This window comes from Dipodomys spectabilis, unplaced genomic scaffold, assembly GCF_019054845.1.
Source record: "Dipodomys spectabilis isolate Male_0828 unplaced genomic scaffold, ASM1905484v1 ptg000018l, whole genome shotgun sequence".
In the NCBI taxonomy this organism is placed as follows: domain Eukaryota; kingdom Metazoa; phylum Chordata; class Mammalia; order Rodentia; family Heteromyidae; genus Dipodomys; species Dipodomys spectabilis.
The window spans coordinates 5398696-5417536 of record NW_024870695.1 but is presented as its reverse complement, the minus strand read 5'-3'; the positions used below and the strand labels follow the sequence as shown (position 1 = coordinate 5417536).

Sequence of the window (18841 nt, the reverse complement as noted above, 5' to 3'; positions counted from 1 at the left end):
GACTCTCCAGATCTACTCCAGGCCTTCCACTCCTTCCCTTCCCTTCCCTTCCCTCCCCTTCCCTTCTTCTCCTTCCCTCTCCTCACTTCCTCCCTTCTTATCCCTCCTCCCCCTCCCTTCCTTCCTTTCCCTTCTCTTTTCTTTCTTTCCTTCCTTCTTTCTTTCTCATTTTCCTTTCTTTCCATCCCCCCTCTTCCTATTTTCCTTCCTTCCTTCCTTCCTTCCTTCCTTCCTTCCTTCCTTCCTTCCTTCCTTCCTTCCTTCCTTCCTTTTCTCCCCCCTCCCTTCCCTCCCTTCCTCCCTCCCTCTCTCCTTCCTTCCTTCCTTCTCCCCCTTCTCCTCCTCCTCTCCTGCCTATTTTTCGTTTTTCTTGCTGTGCTGAGATGTAATCCAGACTTTGCCTGCTAGGCAGGTGTTCTCCCAAAGAGCTATACTCCCCAAACCCCTTCTCTTATTCTTAGTGAGAGGTAGGACCACAGTTAATCTCTTGAGGCCACAATCTCCTCCTCTAGGAAGCCTCCCCAATTTACAGCCTCCTTTGTGCTTCTAGACTCTTATCAGGGGAGTAATGGCTTATTAGTCACCAAAGATTTGTCCCCAAAGCTCAGGGCTGGGAGTGGTGGTGGTCAGGTGAGCGGGGGTAGTTGTGACAGGAGGATCTCATCTCCTGTCAGATGGAAGACTCACCTGGATTGGAGCAAAGGGAGAGCTCTCAGGCCCCACTGTCTACTTCACCATCCAGACCCTATCACTGCCTAGCCCTTTGACCATGAGGTTGAACCTCCTTCTCTGAACCATAATCTTTCCCAGAAATAATCCCAAGACAGTGAGGGAGGAACAAAATCCTCCTCTATGATACAGGACCCACTCGGTGGGGTTCCTCAGTGGTAAGGCTCCTTCTCTAGGGCCACTGGGAGCCCCAAAGGTACCAGGTCTACAGATGGGGGACAGTGTGGTCTGGATGGATGGTCAGGGTCACAGTGACACCTGCTGGAACTTCTAGGAACAGCAGGTAGAGGGGTGTGTGTGTGTGTGTGTGTGTGTGTGTGTGTGTGTGTGTGTGTGTGTGTGTGTGTGTGTGTGTGTGTGTGTGTGTGTGTGTGTGTGTGTGTGTGTGTGTGTGTGTGTGTGTGTGTGTGTGTGTTGTTAATACCTCCTTCCTACAGATCTTGAAATTCACCTCAGATCTCAAACCTTTGGGGTGGGAGAGAGAAAAACAGGCACAGAATGAGATAGGGGAGGGGACATTGAAATATTAACTGCGGCTCCCAGGGGAAGTCAGGGTCCTGGGACAAGTTGCCTTCCTTGGAACTGGTACATGTTTTTGAATTTCATTCATGAAGTATGGTTTCTAAGGATATGTATCTCTTTTCCTGTGTCAGTGTTGTCCCTTGTGTTTCTATATGAAATGGATTTCAAGGGTAAAGAGCAAATATGCCCTTTGTAGAGCTTCATGTTTTATGGCTTTGATAAGAGGTGGCAAAGTACATGTTATACTGCAAACGTAGTGGAGAAATCAAGAGGACTAAAAAAAATGAGGTATATTTAGCACAGTGCCTGCCATCTGATACGTGCTCCTGTAGGTTGAGGGCACTTCCTTGATAAAAATGAAGCCATCGCTGGGCACTGGTGACTCACACAAATCTTTGGAGCCTCTGCCTTTGCTCCAATCCAGGTGAGTCTTCCATCTGACAGGAGATGAGATCCTCCTGTCACAACTACCCCCACTCATCTGACCACCACCACTCCCAGCCCTGAGCTTTGGGGACAAATCTTTGGTGACTCAGGAGGCTGAGATCTGAGGATCATAGTTCGAAGCCATCCTGGGCAGGAAAGTCTATGAGACTATTATCTCCAGCAAACCACCAGAAAACTGGAAGTGATGCTGTGTTTCAAAGTGGTAGAGTGCTATCCTTGAGCAAAAGAGCTCAGGGACAGTGCCCTGAGTTCAAGTCCCATGACCAACCAAAAGGAGGAGGGGGAGGAGGAGGGGGAGGAGGAGGAGGAGGAAGAGGAGGAGGAGGAGGAGGAGGAAGAGAAAAGAAACGTCCAGTGGAAGGATCTTTCCTGGTGAACTAGGCTAGAAGTGAGATGATGTCCAAGTACACAGGGTGATGTCCCAGTGGAACACCTGCTGATCTCTGTTCTAATGGGACTGGTACTGGAGAGTCATTAGGTGCCAGCTCCAGATGTTGGTATATTATAATTGTTTCCTTGTACGAGTCCCAGGCAAGAGCTGGAAGCACCTGTTTTTCATACATAAGGGACATGTGGCCCAGGGAAGCTGTGTGGCCTAGTCAAGCACAGTCCTAGTAAGTGCTGGAGCTTGAGGAGTGAACCCAGGTCCTCTTCCCCTCAAAGCTAGAGAGCAGTAAGACTCAGTTTTCCATTCCCCTAGCAGAGGACCGAGCTGGTGTGTGCCTTGCGGACTGCCATGCACAGGCACACAGGTTGCACACTGCAGAGGGTTCTGCACAGAGGAGGGTGCCATTCACATCACCTATATGCAGTAATCTTTTATTTTTGGCTTGGCAGTCATGGAGCTTGAACTCAGGGCCTGGGTGCTGTCTCTGAGCTCTTTTGCTCAAGAATAATGCTCTACCACTTGAATCACAGCACTACTTACAGCTTTTTGGTAGTTTAGTGGCAATATGTCTCACAGACTTTCCTGCCCAGGCTGGTTTTTGAACCAGCCTCAGATCCTGAGTAGCTAGGATTACAGGCATGAGCCATTGGTGCTTGGTGTGTGTGTGTGTGTGTGTGTGTGTGTGTGTGTGTGTGTGTGTGTGTGTGTGTGTGTGTGTACTAGGGTTTGAACTCAGGCCTCAAGTTTTTGCTTGGCTTTTTTCTCAAGGCTGGTGTTGAGCCACAATTCTACTTCTAGCTGTTTGTTGGTCAATTGGAGGTAAGAGTTTCACGAACTTTCCTGCCAGGGCTGGCTTCAAACCATGAGCTTTAGATCCCAGCCTCCTGAGTAGCTAGGATTACAGGTGGGAGCCACTTGTGCTAAGCTATCTTTCCTGTCTTGTAACAGCATCCTCCTTTCTTAAGGACCACACAGACATACCATGAGACTTGCTCTGGGATGGCGGGGAGTAGGGAGGGATTAAGGCTGGAAGGCTCACTTCTAGAAAGAGGATGTTAAATGTGGGGGGGGCGGGGGAGGATGGTCAGGCCAGACAGACCAGCCCAGGGATCCTAGGAAAATTTGACTAACCAAATTTTCATCTATTGAGCACCTACTGTGTGCGCACTCATGATCTTAAGCCAATCCAAAGAGTTAGCTCCACCCCTGTTTTATAGTAAGGGAAATGGAGACTCAGGAATTTTAAGTGACTTGTCCAACGTCACTCAGCTTAGAAAGGAAAGCTGAAAACCAGCCAAGAGACTGTCCAGGCAAGAGACATCCAGCCAGCCAGGCTGCTTGATAGTGTCAAGAAGAAAAACTCCTACATCATTTATCCTGAGTAGACTTCAGCCTTGAACCTCTGAGTAGGGAGTGGCTAGGTGAGTGGAAGAAAATCCACAAGAAAGAGATACTCATGGGTCCTCAAGTCTGTGCCAGCAGGCAAACATTTACAACAAAGATCCCTTAATTAAAGTCTCTGTGGACTCTGGCTGTAATAAGGCTTCTGAGAAGGAATCCTCTAGGTCTGTAAGCAAGGGGTCCCTGGTAAGGCTGGCAGGGTGCCAGGCGAAGGGTAAGGGGTCCTCTGGGCTCAGGTGTGCAGGATCCAAGCAAGCGTGAGAGGAGGGACTGCAATGTGAGGCAGGCCACTGGGAGAGCTGCATTGTGCCCATTCCCAGGGAGACCTTGAGCAGGTCACTCACCTTAGAGAGTTGCATTTGCTCAAGTGAACGAATTAGCCCCCATTCCCCTTTTCTGTTTATTCTCCAGCACAGAGAGCATCACCTGCACCACAGCAGCACTAGCACACTAGCAGCAGGAGCACACCAGCAGGGGGCGCTCCTGCAGAAGGCTGGCAGCTAGGGCAGTCGGTTTGGATTGTGTCAAACCAGGAAGGTCCTTCCTTCCTCACCCTTCCCAGCTCTGGCCAGGCCACTTATCTTTTTTCTTGTACCAACCCTTTGCAACTCTGTAGGTCTGGGTTCAACTAGCTGGGAAGTCTCGCTGGGTCTATATTCTTGGGAAGGTCATTTCTTCTCTCCGTACATCAGTTTCCCCCTGAGTATACTGGGCTGTGTACAGAAAGGATTCATTATTGGGTGGGAGAGACTTTTAGACTTAGGGGAGGCAGATATACTTCAGTTTCACAGTTCATTTTCTTTCTTGTCAGGGCAGGGGTATGCTGCCCACTAGAGAGAGCCAGAAGCCCCAGCCAGAGTTAGGATTACAGTTTGCCTTAAATATTTTGTCCGAAGTCCCTTGGTGAAAAGGCAGAAATAATCTAGACATGATGAGACTCAAAACGTAGTTGTGGAGTGCATGGGGTTTTGAATTTAGTCAGGGAGACAGGAAGTTAAGTGTGCTATCTCTGAATCACCCAAGAAAGATGTTCACATTCATCCTCAGATTGCTCACCACAGTTATGCCAGAAGGCAGGCAGGAAGAGCCACACCCATTTCATGGATGAGGACTCTGAGGCCACCAAAGAAATCAGTGACAAGGTTATGTACGGACCCAGATTTCTCTGCATACAAACATTCTGTTGGAGCAAACTGACCCCCTATTGGAGCTGTGTGGTATTACAGCCAGGTCATTGTAGTCTAAAGCCTAGAGGAGTGATTGGGGTAGAGATCGGAGCTAGAGTGCAGATTCCAAAGCCAATAACACAGACTAGGAAGGTTTGGATGGAGTTGATATTATACTCGGCACCTAATAAATACTGTACTTAATAACTGGCTACACTTATATAGAATGTCAGATGCTCTATTCATGTCTTTCCCCCCAAACTGCATGTTAAGGACAGAAACATATTTTACCATCTCTTACCCAGGGTTTAGCATGCAATCAGCCTTCTGTATCCACAGATTCTGCATATGTGCATTCAATCAGCCACAGTGGAAAACATTCCACTTATCTATTTTTATTAATTTTTTGTGCCAGTACTGAGGCTTAACTCAGCCACACACACTTACTTGGCTTTTTCACTCAAGGCTGGTGCTCTGCCATTTGAGCCACACCTCCACTTCTGGCTTCTTTTCTGGCTTATTGGGTGTAAGAGTCTTGAGAACTTTTCTGCCTAGGCTGGCTTCAAACTATCATCCTCAGCTTTCAGCCTCTGGAATAGCTAGGTACAAATGCCAGCCACCAATGCCCAGCTTTCAAAAAACATTTTTTTAATCTGTCAAAACAGATAGCATGTGGAGTTTTTTTGAGGGGGTTCTCTGATTAACATAGCTTAACAATTATAATTTACATGGCATGTGCACTGAGTTATGTGTTAAAAGTCATCTAGATATAATTTAAAGTCCATAAAATGATGTATATAGGTTATATAAATACTATATCATTTGATTTATTTTTGTGGTTATGGAGATGGAACCCAAGGCCTTGCTTATGCTAGACAAGTGCTCTACCGCTTAACTATACCACAAGCCCTAACTATGCCATTTTATATCAGGAACTTGAGCATCTGTGGATTTGGGCATCTGAAGGGAGGTCCTAGACCTAGTCTTCCAAGGTTGCTAAGGGTTGACTGTATGTTAAAATGAATATTATATGCTCTGTAAGAAATGGGAAATTTGCAGTAAGATGGAATAAGTTATATTATTTAAGCTCGAGTTCATTGTTTTCCCAGCACTAAACACAAGTTTGAGTCTCTCCTCAGTTTAAAGAAAGAGGTCTAGGGGCTGGGAAGGTGGCTCAGTGGTAGAGCGCTTGCCTTGCATGAGGCCCTGGGTTCGATTCCTCAGCACCACGTAAGCAAAAAGCAAAAAGCCGGAAGTGGCACTGTGGCTCAAGTGGTAGAGTGCTAGCCTTGAGCTGAAGAGCTGAGGGACAGCGCCCAGGCCCAGAGTTCAGGCCCCACGACTGGACCCCCCCCCCAAAAAAAAAGAAAGAAAGAAAGAGGTCTAGTTGGGAACTGGTGGCTCATGCCTATAATCCTAGCTACTCAGGAGGCTGAGATTTGAGGATTTTGGTTCAAAGCCAGCTTGAGTAGGAAAGTCTGTTAGCCTCTTATATCCAATTGGCCACCAGAAAACCAAAAGTGGTGTTGTGGTTTAAAGTGGTAGAGCACTAGCGTTGAGCTAAAGAGCTCAGGGAAGTGTCCAGGCCCAGGGTTCAAACCACATAACTAATGAAACAAAAACAAAAATAGAAAGAGAGAGAGAGAGAGAGAGAGAGAGGACAGTTTAGCAAAGGTGCCTTACATCTCCTAAACTGAAGGACCAGTGAGTCCTGGGGCCTTTGAGGAAGTTCCCCTCTGGCCCTTGCTGTTCTCTCCCTTATAATGAGGTTAATGCTGCTGCTGCTGTAACTCCATCAGGCCAAATAATTCAAGTGGAATACATAGTATGCAGGTGGAATGCTTGGAGTCAGGGCTGGTGGAGATAGCCAGAATAAAACTGATCATAATGAGGCTGAGGCCAGGACACAGGGAGGATGGGGAAGGATGAGGAGAGGAAGTCTTGAGTATGCATAGGGTCTGGGGATTTCCCTTGGAGCTCCTGGCCATGGCCTGCTCATTCCTGTCAGTCCAGAGTCCAGTTATACAGCAGCTGGAGGAAAGCTGGAAAGAAATTGGTAAGTGGAATGTGGCACTTGTGCTCTCTCAGGGCCTGGTGGAGGAGCTTGGAGAATTTTCTGGGTATATTGTGGCTAGTGTTTGGAGGGGTGGGGGACCTGAGGCCATACAAGGATAGTTTCTTTTCTGAGTGTTTGCTTCAGGCAGGTGCCAAGGCCTGGGAACAGGTGGGAGGGGTGGGAGGAGGATCTAGGGTTGGATTTTACGAGCATTGCAAGGTTTTTTGGCTTCATGCTTGTGACTTCCAGTGTGTGTGTGTGTGTGTGTGTGTGTGTGTGTGTGTGTGTGTGGAGGGAGGACTCCATCCCTGAGCAGTGGCTGCCTTGGGCTGGCTCTGAAACAGGTAGCTGCATGTGGATGTCTAAGAATTTCTCCCTTGCATACCTGTGTGAACCTGTGAATCCCAGAGCAGCTGCGGGGCTACCTAGGAATTTAGACATTTCTGGGGGAGATGGGAGGGGGTCTATGTGTCACTGAATGTCTGGACTTGTGCTCTGTGTGTGTGTGTGTGTGTGTGTGTGAGCGCGCATGCACGCACACACACGCTTGCTTGCTTGATAGATCGGGTATCAGCGCAGGAAGGGGTAATGTGTGTGCACACATCGTGCTAGTATGATGTTCTATATCTCTGCAGCCTCATGGAAAAGCCACAGTGCAAGGCTATGAGCCAGCATCAACATGCTTCCTAAGCATCTACTATGTTCTGGACCCTATGCCAAACACTGGAGAACCAGAGAGAAGGAAAGCTCAGGCTAGCCCTTGAGGGGTTTTCAGGGCAGAGTAGGAGAGGGAGGAGGGGAGGAGCAGAATGAAAAGCCATTCAAGGCACCAGGCTGGGAACCCACAACACTACAATTATGGGATGATCCGTTGAATCTCCCCTACTCTGGATTATTAGGGCTCTGCTCGTAGGGGCTACGCAATGCTCTGATATGACATAAGCAAAGACCTCTGTGAGTCAGGCTATGCCCCTGCACCCTCTGAGCCAATCACCTCCATCATTGAGCCCATGCTGACAGTCCCACTGGGACTGGACTCCATTCCTGTCTCCACTGCTATAGCTGTGCCACCTGCACCAGCGATTTCAGCTTTCCCAGCCTCAGTTTTCTCATCTGTGCAATGGAGATAATGACTTCCCAAGTTTCCCAGGGCTCTTGCGGCTTCAATGAGACTATGGGCTGGGCCTGTATATGCATCCAGCTTGGTATGCCAGAAGTAATGCTGCAGAATGGCTACAATCAGCAATGAGGAGCTGCACCTGGGTGTTCTGGGAGGTCTTGTTGACAAAGAAAGCAAGGCAACACGCTAAGGATCAGGGGGTGGGGGCAGGGGGTGGGACCTAGGAATCACCCTTGCAGGAAGGTGGGATCTGGGATCCACGGCATGGGCTGATGGCAGCTCATTTTCTATGTGCTTCTCATTCTCCAAATGCTGATATCTCCATGGACTCTTTAGTGCTTTCTCCAGTTTCTTTGCAGGACATCCTACCATCCAATGCCAATTGGTAACTTGTAATGCTCACTTTGGGAGCAATTGCCCCCTCCATTCTGCACCTTCTCAATGCACACACATACTTGTGTGTGCTTGTGGGGCTTAAGGACCAGAGGAACAGCCCAGGCTGGACTCCCTCCCTCACCTGCCCATATTTGAGTACCTATGGGTGTGGCTGGGGCATGGTGGCATCTTTTCCACCCCCCAGGTTACAGCTCATCCTCCTCTCTGACTCACACTGCCCCTGCTTGGGACCCTCCTGCTCTGAACCTCCTCTGTCCTGGTTCTCCCCCTTACCAGTGATGTGCTCAGCCATAGTGAGGAAGGATATTTAAATTGATGGTCCAGAAATCAACAAGTCAGTGGAGCATTGGTGGCTCACATCTATCACCCTAGCTATTTCAAGAGGCTGAGATCTGAGGATCCTGCTTTGAAACCAGCCTGGACAGACAAATATGAGTGATTATTATCTCTAATTAGCTAGCAAAAGGCTAGAAGTGGCTAGTTGTGGCTCAGAGGGTAAAGCACTACCCTTGAGCAGAGAAATCTAAGCAAGAGCGTGAGGCCCTAAGTTCAACCTCTATTACCAGCACAAAAGGAAAGAAAGAAAGGAAGGAAGGAAGGAAGGAAGGAAGGAAGGAAGGAAGGAAGGAAGGGAAGGGAGGGAGGGAGGGAGGAAGGGAAGGAAGAAAGGAAGAAGGAAGGGAAGGGAAGGAAGGAAGGAAGGAAGGAAGGAAGGAAGGAAGGAAGGAAGGAAGGAAGGAAGGGAAGGGAAGGGAAGGGAAGGGAGGGAGGGAAGGAAGGAAGGAAGGAAGGGAAGGGAAGGGAAGGGAAGGAAGGAAGGAAGGAAGGAAGGAAGGAAGGAAGGAAGGAAGGAAGGAAGGAAGGAAGGAAGGAAGTCATGCAAAATAGACATCCATCTCAGACCTCCAAACTAGTAAAAACAGAAGCACACATTATTTCCTGCCTGAAGGCATGAAAACTGATACTAAGTGCCAACACAGGCTTAGCATTGGCTATCTCTTCTGTACAAAAATCCTACAAGCTATTTGTTATCATCCTCATTTCCTATCTGGGCTCAAAATTGACATGATTGGACTCAGAAGCCTGCATACTATTCTGGGCCATGCAGTGGTTCAATAAATAGAACCACTAGATTGGACAGAGCTGGCAGAGCTGTTAAAGATCAATGGGTCATCTGGTCACACTGGCTCATTGACAGAAACAGCTCAGAGAGGTTCATTCACTATGACCTGTTTTTTTCAACACCACCTGACATCACAGTGGCCATCTTCCCAGCAACTCTCCAAGACCTCAGGGTGCCACGGTGTACTGTAAAGATGTTCTACCTGCATGGCTGATTTTCCTGAAACTTTATAAGATTTGCCATTCCTTCCAAGTTTTTATTTTGTCTTGCTTGATTTGACTCAATGTTCAAGGTTTTCAAACACATTTTAAATCTCACTTGGGTACTGGTTATTGATCTTTCTAGACTGGTGCCACTCCCTGTTTTGATTGCGCATCTTCACTGCAGAAATTGGAATAAAATTGTTTATAAAGGGTGAGAAAGGCCCACTGCTGGTGATTGTGCCTGTCATACTAGCTACTCAGGAGGCTGACATCTGAGGATCTCACACAGAAGCCAGCAGGGCAGACAAATCCAAGACACTCTTTTTTGTTTTTTTGGGTCTGGTCGTGGGGCCTGAACTCTGGGCCTGGGCACTGTCCCTCAGCTCTTCAGCTCAAGGCTAGCGCTCTACCACATGAGCCACAGCGCCACTTCCGGCTTTCTTTTTTGCTTATGTGGTGCTGAGGAATCGAACCCAGGGCTCATGCATGCAAGGCAAGCACTCTACCACTGAGCCACCTTCCCAGCCCCCCAAGACACTCTTATCTCCAATTAACAAAAACAAAAACAAAAAACTGCAAGTGGAGCTGTGACTCAAGTAGTAGAGCACTAGCCGTAAGTGAAAAGGCTAAGGCAAAGTGTGAGACTCTGGGTTCAAGCCTCAAACGCCACCCCCTCCCTCCCCCCTCCCCAAGTAAGACAGAACTTTGGGCACCTCCACACCTTCAAAATTAGTTCCCTCTTCTATGTCTGTTTGGCCTATTGCTTAGTATGAATTTCTGTCCTATTCAATACCGACCGCCTTTTGTCAAACACCCATGGAGGCCCGCACTGTGCACCTGGCTTGTGACCGCCAGCCCCCCCGTTTATAGACAGGGGTGCCCTTTTCATCCTGCTGTCTGACCAAGGATCCCCCCACGGGAGTCCCTTTGCCCAGCAAGACGGGCGGCTGCAGAGAGACCGGCACCACTGGGCAGGAGCGCGGACAAGACGCCAATTTCCGTAGTCTCTAGGCCGGTGCCTCCCCCCTCCCCAGGGTGCAGCTCGGAGGAGAGATTGCGGGTCCCTCCACCCCGTGCGGGAGAAGCACCCAGCGCGGTACCCCTATCCCCGCCTCTCCAGGCCCCACGGGGCTTGGGGGGGGCATCACTCGTGTCCCCGCGTCCCCAGGTGGGCCCGGCGCCAGGTGAGCTCTCACCTGGGGCGAGTGTGGGGTGGGGGTAGAGGTGGGGATGAGGAGGGGGCGGACCCGGGTTGGCGGCCCCACCCGCGACGGGGCGGGGCGAGCGCGGCGGGGCCAATGGGGAGGGGGGGAGGGGGCTCGCCGTCCGGACCCGCGCCACTCCCGCCCCTCGCGCCCCCCCCACCCCCGCCTCCTCGTCCCGCTCCGCCCCGCCCGGGTTTAAAGCCCCGCGGGCGGCTGGTGGCGGCGCTGCGAGTGCCGGGCGGCGGGAGGAGATGCCAGAGGGCGCCGCGCCGCCGGCACCATGCGCCCCGCGCCCGCGCTGGCCCTGGCTGCGCTCTGCCTGCTGGCGCTGCCCGCCGCCGCCGCCGCCGCCTCGGCCTCTTACTTCGGGTCAGTGCCCGCCGCATCCCTCCCCCCCCGCCCCCGCCCAGCCTGCGCCCGGCCCGCGCCCCCAGCCCGCGCCCGCCTCCTCTCTCCCGCAATCGGTGCCTCCGCACCGGGCCCGCTCCCGCAATCGGTGCCCCCGTGCCGGGCCCGCTGCCGCAAACAGTGCCCGGCCTGCGTGCGACCCGCTCCCGTCACCCCTCCGGCAGTAGCAGAGCCAGCGCCCCGCACCCCAGTCCTCTGTCCCCGGGTCCCGACGAGGCCTCCAACTCAGACCCTCTTCCCGTCGAGATGCAACCGGGTCGGAGTTCGAGTTCCGAGCTTCCTCTCTGGTTTTCTGGGCTCAGACTCCCACCATCCCTTCTGGACGTCTAGTCTTCCGTGCCCTCGCCCTGCTGGGCGTCAGACTCCTCCAGCCCGAACCCCGCGACTCCGCGCGCACGCCTGCGGTCCTGGCGCTGCCCCTCCGGGCGTCCTCTGCGCCCCATGCCCGCTCTGGACCCTCACTCGGCTGCCCTGTCTCTGCTCCCCTCTCGGGCTCTGTCCAGCCTTCGCCTATCTCCTTGCGGTGCGGGGGATTTGGAGGGCTGGGCGGATGAGTGGGGAGGGGGGTAGATAATGGGGACCCAGGCAGAGCTTCTGGATGACCCAAAGGGTATTGGAGGCGCGCCGACGGTGGGGAGGGAGGGTGGACTGAAGACACGCGAGGAACTGTCCGCTGAGGAAACGATCAAATCTCAGAATGCACCTGGCGTCGGGTGACTTCTCGGGAGGGTGGACATGGCTGGAAAGAGGGGATGCCAGTTGAGAGGCTGGAGAGTGTGGGGTGGGATCCAGGAGGGGGAAGTTGGGAAGGAAAGATAGGGGGCAATTGTCTCCATGCCTCTTCTCTGATCCTGAAAGACAGGCACTTGGCAGGGGTGGGGTGGTGGCAGGGACCCTGGATCCGAAAGCATCTTCCTCATCTCCCCCCAAGGCTGTGACTTTAAACCTTTCCTCTTTTGGTGAGTTTCTCCCCAAGTCAGGGCGAGGTTCACGGTGTGATCCCATTCTAACCAGCTACTGATGTGGCAGTGGCTGCTTCAGGGGTGTGTGTAAGGGCTGTGAACTAATTTCCAGGTCATGACCCTCTGCACTGTAGGCAATAGTCTCCTCTGAAATATATGGGCCCGGTGTTGGGGGAGGGATGTTAACTCTAATCCTATCTCTGGGCCCTGTTTATGATGACCTGAGAAGAAACTGGGCCTCAGTTTCTCTTGGGGCTCAGGTTGGAGTTGATGTGTGACCCCCCCCCCTCCCCGCCACAGCAGTAGACATAGATGATATTGCTTGCTGAGTATTTCAGGCTAGAATGAGCTACCTTTCTTTCAGCAGGCAGAATGTAATGGACAGGGCACAAACTCTGAGTTCCATCCTGCCACTTTCTTGCTGTGTGCTTTTGCCATATCACTTAACTGTTCTGTTCCACAGTCTCTGATGAGGAGCTCAGTGCCTGTTTTGTAAGAGGATGGAGTAAAGATATGAAGGTGGTGGCCCATACCTATAATCCTAGCTACTCAGGAAGCTGAGACATGAGGATCACAGTTCAAAGCCAGCCAGGCAGAAAAGTCCATGAGACTCTTATCTCCACTTAACCACCAAAGAGCAGGAAGTGGAGCTATAGTACAAGTGGTAGAGTGCCAGCCTTGAGTGAAAAATGCCGAGGAAAGCACCAGGGCCTTGAGTTCAAGTCTCAGTAAACCCCCCCCTCACACACACACACATACAAAAGTTATGCAAAGCATAGTGAGTGCTTGACCTAAGCTTCTAGTGATTATTAGCATTAAAGAAACCAGTACAGTATCCAGGTGTCTCAGCCTTGAGACGTTTCTGAGCCAGAATGGAGAAGGGAAGGACATACACTTAGGTATTAGCTCCTTTCCACAATTCTCTTGTTTGCTTGAGTTTTCTGATTAGCAGTAGGAGAGAAGGTCAGGTAGGATGAGAATAGGGGTTCCAGAGCTCCTGGACCCCTTAGCTGGAGTGTTAGAAGAAAAATGAGTTTTTAGTAATGCTCAAGATTAGAATGGGTTTTGTGTGTGTGAACAAGGGGTTGCCTTGGAAATGAGAGGGGAGATGGCCAGTCTGCCCCATGGTCAGGTCTGTGAGATGTGAGAATGGGAAATATCTGTTCCAGATTAGGAGCTTAGCTAGATAGAACTGGCAAGGAATACTAGAGCCACCACCCCTCCAGTTGGGAATAAATTAAAATCAGAGCTTCATATTGTTAGCTGTTTGACCCCAGAATAATGGACAGGATTCAGCCAGGGCTATCATTCAGGACATCCTCTTGTGACTCAGTTGTTCCAGCTAGGATCAGGGTGCTCAGTTTTCTACTGGAATAATTTTCCTCTGGAAGAAATCTGATATCACTTTCGTGAGAATGTAAGGCAATGTGCTTTGTCTTCAATGCATTTGAAGTATCATTTCTAATTATCACATAGAGAGGTCTAGTTTATTACCCAGTGCAAGAAAATTTGACTCTTGGGAGAGTGAGATCAATTTTCTTGAGGCAGCCTTGAAAGTGCTCTACCACCTCCTTTAAGATGGTCAAGTATTCCCAGGCTTTCCATTTCCCCTTGTGTGTTGTTACTGAGATTTCTCTCAGAAATGGAGTTTGGGCTCTGAGAGGCACTGGTCCTCATATTCTTTTGGAACTGCAAGCAGGCAGAAGGAAGAGGAGGAGAAAGGAGAAGGAAGGGAGGAGGAGGAGGCAAGAAGAGGTTAAAAATCAAAGACAGTCACATGTAATTTTTCCTATTTTTCAGATGAAGCAAAACCTCTACTCCCAAACCTGTGAGCCAACAATGGCTTCTTCCACTCCCCTACCTTGCCCTGGTACCAGAGTTTGAACTCAGAGTTTGAGCTTGCTGTGCTTGCATGCTCAGCTAGCACTCTACCATTTGAACCACATCTACAGCCCTGCATTTTGCTTGTTAGTTTGGACATGGAGTCTCACAGATTTTTCTGCCTGTGCTGGCTTTGAATCTTGATCCTCCAGATCTCAGTCTCCAAGTAACTCAGATGTGAGCTCAGTGGCTCAGGTGTAAGCCACTGGAGCCCAGCCTCTCTGCATGAGCCTTCAATCTAGGTGTGTAGTTGATGATGGTAACATACGTAGTCTAGAAGTTAATCCCAGCCTAATGAATGATTTATTTATGCATCCTCTTCTCTACGGGACCTGAGGCCTGTATGGTGTGGGCAAATGGTTTCCAAAGGAAATGGATCATCAGAAAAGTCTAGTGAGTCACCTGGTATCACAGTGTGAGTCTTGTGCTCCATGCTCTACAGGGAGTGGTCCTCTCCTTAGCTGCCATGGACCCCAGGGACACAGCAGCTATGGAGGGGTTGCACAGGGCAAGGGCTGGAGGTTGGTCTGTACCCTCTGCTCCTTTAACTCTCTCTCATATCCTTCTTCCTGACCCCAGAGGAAGAGCTCACAATGTGCGTCTCTGCCTATAACAGTGGGACGGGGCACACGGAACCCTGCCTGGCTGTCAGGAGGTGCTCAGAGGATAGCAGGAGGTGGCTAGAGCCTCAGAAACCACCAGCAGCTGTGCTGGGAACTCGCTTTGGGTCCATCCTTTTCAAGCCTCTTATCCATCTTAAAGCTGTGTATGCCCATCACACCCAGAGGTCAGCAGGGTTAAAATATCTGCCCCAAGTCACAGAGCCAGCGATAGGGAACACTTAAATTCGCATTACAGAGCGTTTTAGTAGAGTTGTCCAGCTATCCAGACAAGGACATCTAGTCCTAGAAAACTGTAGACTTTCAATGCCAAGACCAGGTCTGCTAGGGTTAGGGGACCTTAGAACTTCCAAGGTGCTAAGAATCCTGGGGACAAGTGACTTCTTGATGAAGGACAACACAGCGAATGCCCAAGAATCAGGCAACCTTGGTCCCTAAGCTCTAGTTCACCTCCTGTCACTGTATATTTGTGGCACCCTCTGTGAGCCTCACAGGGCCCAGTGTATCCAAAGAAACAAGACATAGCCTTTATTTTTCCAACTCACTATTGCACATATAAAATTTATATTTTAAATAAGCAGATTGGATTTTTACAAATAGATACACCTGTATACACACTTGAAGTGACCAGAATTTTTTTGATCTTTTGTGGGGCTTGAACTCAGGGTGTAGGTACTGTCCCTGAGCTCTTTTGCTCAAGGCTAGCACTCTACCACTTTGAGCCACAGCTCCACTTCTGGTTTTCTAGTGGTTAATTGGAGATAAGAGTCTTATGGGAACTTTTCTGCCTGTGTGGGCTTCAAACCATTATCTTCAGAGCTCAGCCTCCTGAGTAACTAGGATTAAAGGCTTGAACCACTGGCACCTGGCCAGAATTATTCATAGAACATTTCTACCACTCTGAAGGAATTTTTTCCTGAAAAAACTCACTCCTCTGCTTTCTGCTTATGTAAATGAGATCATATGGTCTAGAGCCTTTTGTGCTTAGATTCTTTTGTTCAATATGACATTTTTGAGATTCACTCATGTCATTGTATCAGTGGCTCTTTCCTCCTTATTCTTGAGCAGTAGTCCATTACATGAATGGGCTACATATTCTTTCACTGATTTCTGAGTTGATGCGAATTTTGGTTTATTTCCAGAGTTTTAGATATTCCCAGTATGCAACCATGAATACCTCTTTCATGGACATTTCTCCATTTCTCTATCAGGGCCTAGGATTGGATTGTTGAATCATATGGTAGGTGTATGTTTAACTGATCAGAAGAAATGACCGAACAGTTTTCTAAGATGTTTTTGCCATGTCACATAGTACTATATGAAAGCTCTAGTTGCTTTCTATTCTTGCCAATTATAGACAATTTTAACAGTGGCCATTTTAGTAGGTATGTATATTGGTATCTCATAGTGGTTTTAAGTTGTATTGCTCCACCAGTGAATGGTGTGTTGGATGTTCTGACATGTGAATATTGGTTAATGGAGTATCTTTTTGTTGTTGGTGGTGGTGGCTCGTCCTTGAGTTTGAACTCTGGAGCTGAGCACTGTCTTTGAGCTCTTGTGCTCAATGTGAGCATTCTACCACTTGAGCCACAACTCCACTTCCAGCTTTTTTGGTAATTTATTGGAAGTAAGAGTCTCACAAGCCTTTCCTGCCAGGGCTGGCTTTGAACCACAATCCTTAGATCCCAGCCACCTAAGTAGCAAGGATTATAGGCATGAGCTGCTAGCACCTAGCTGATTTAAGTTGTTTGTTAGAAAGTAGTCACAACATTTTATCCCTATCTGTGGCTTGCCTTCTCATTCTTATTGGTATTTTATGGAGAAAACATTTTTTTTTTGGTCGGTCTTGGGGCTTGAACTCTGGGCTTGGGCGCTATCCCTCAGCTCTTCAGCTCAAGGCTGGAACACTCTACCACTTGAGCCACAGCGCCACTTCCAGCTTTTTCTGTGGTGCTGAGGAATCGAACCCAGGGCCTCATGCATGCAAGACAAGCGCTCTACCACTGAGCTACCTTCCCAGCCCCCAACCCATGAAATTTCTACCTACTCAAAAGTTGCAAAGATTTTTCTCTAATATTTTTTCCAGAAACTTCGTTTAGCTTTTACACCTAGGTCTAGGATACATCACAAGTTTGTGTATGTGGTCTGAGGTAGGGATCTGGTGTTATTGTTTTTCATATGGCCATCCTCTTGGAGCACCATTTTTGTTGAGGATGATCTCTTCTCCAACGTTATCTTTATTGTGATTCATTTTATCTCCATGTGTGGGTCTATTTCTGAACTCTGTGTGTTGTCCCACTAATATTTGTGCCTACCCTTGTGTCAACTCCACATCGTATTGATGATTGTAGCTTTATAGTAAGTCTAGGAATCAAGACCTGTAAATTCTCTAACATTGTACTTTTCCAAAATTTTTTTTGGCTATTTGTTCCTTTGTGTTTCCACATAAATTTTAGCATCAACTTACCAGGATCCACATGAAAGCCTGTTAGGAGTTTGATTGGAATTGCATTAAATCTGTAAGCCAATTATGAAAGGTTCACATTCTAACAATATTGAGTAGGCTGATTTATAAATAGGCCATAACTATTTAGGCTTTGTTTCCCTCCGCAGTATTTTGTAGTTTTGGGTGTGCAAGTCTTACAATTTTTTTAAAAATTATCTTTGTTTTATGTATTTAAATAGCATCATTCTTGTTTATTTTTCTTCTTTTTAGAAATTGAATTGACTCTTGAGTAAAACAAGGTAAGAGGAAAGAAAGAGCAAAAGTTTTACTGCTTTGAGGAATGGATTAAAAGCCAAATATCCCTGATAAGAGTAACTGTGTCTTTAGGGAAGAATTTAGGTCACTTGTCTCTGGTTGAGCTGTAATCTTTGAAGAGGGTTCCAGACTTGGGCCCAGGGTCAACCAGCCCCCTTAGTGGATGCTGGTGAGGTTGCTGTGGTTGAGGTTGAGGAAGAGAAGCAGGAAAGGAGGGGCTCTGACCTTCTAGTCCCTCCTCTGTCACTTGCATAGGTAGGGATGCCTCTTGTGTCCTCAATTCCTGCCTTGTTAGCTAGTGTATTATGGATGCACATCTCTAGTTCACCCATGGTTCTCTGTATGCTGGGGGTACAGTTGCCAGCTGTGCCCACCCCCCTCCTTCAGTGAATGTCTGCATGGGCAGTGCCTCTTCTTTGCTGTGGCCCTTTTCCTTTCCTTGGACCTCCTCTGCTGTGTCCATCCCATGTGCTCTTTTATTTATTTGGTTTTTTTTGCTCTATTTTGAATTTGCATTTCTTTTTTTTTTTTTGCTGCTGGAGTCTCTTGCATACCCCCCACTGAGATATATCCCAACCCTAATATTATATATTTATTTCATTTATTTTTTGGTTAATATCTATTAGCTGCATAAAAGGGTTTCATGATGATATTTCTTTATGTATGCATGTAATGTATTTTGATAAAATGGAATTCACCCCTTTATTACTTTCTTTTTGTGTGTGCTGGTACTGGGACTTGAACTCAGGGCTTGAATACTTGGCCTTTTCAATCAAGGCTGATTTACCATTTGAGCCACACTTCTACTTCTGTCTTTTTGTTGGTTAATTGGATATAAGAGTCCCTCAAGGTTTGTCTGTCCAGCCTGGCTTCAAACCACAATCCTTAGATCTCATCCTCCTGAGTAACTCGGATTACAGGCGTGAGCCACTGGCATTCCACTCAAGTAGAGTTTTAAGAAAAGACTCAGGCCAATTTCTTAACTGGTGCTGGCTGGGTATCAAAGGGAAACTTGAGTATCCAAGCACAGCATGTCCCCACAGATTGGGGCCCAAAGGGGACTGGCTTGGCTTTCTCAATCCCAAGGTCAGCACCTCAAGGAAGCTGCATGACCTGAGAGCTCAGGGTCGGAGTGACCAGGGCCAGATGGTCCTGAGGTCTGGCACTGGGAAGAGCATGCATTATGGATCATAGTCTCAGAGCTGGGCAGGTTCTTGCCAAGCCTGTCCCCCGCCCATCCTGTCTAGCCCAGCTTGGGAAGGTTTGTGGGATGTTAGGTGGTGATGACTGCAGCATGTGACCAAGGCCATGGGAGGCTGAGCGAGAGCCTGGACCACACTCCTGCCCAGGGTTGAGCAGCTGAGAGATTGATGCAGCCAACAAGTGTCTGAAGAACATCTGTGCTGAGGGAGGAAAGGGCCAGGGCTGAGGAAGGCAACCCCAGAGGATAAGA

At 48.9% G+C, this 18841-nt stretch overlaps 1 protein-coding gene across 1 annotated transcript in view; it reads left to right on the top strand.

The window, feature by feature from the left end:
• The first annotated feature begins 11030 nt into the window (after positions 1-11030).
• Positions 11031-18841, top strand: part of Wnt9b (Wnt family member 9B) — a 31660-nt gene continuing 23849 nt past the window's right edge. The window contains exon 1 of the mRNA XM_042674128.1: positions 11031-11125. Coding sequence (XP_042530062.1) covers positions 11037-11125 — 89 coding nt within the window. The 5' untranslated portion in view covers positions 11031-11036. The remainder of the gene's footprint in view (positions 11126-18841) is intronic.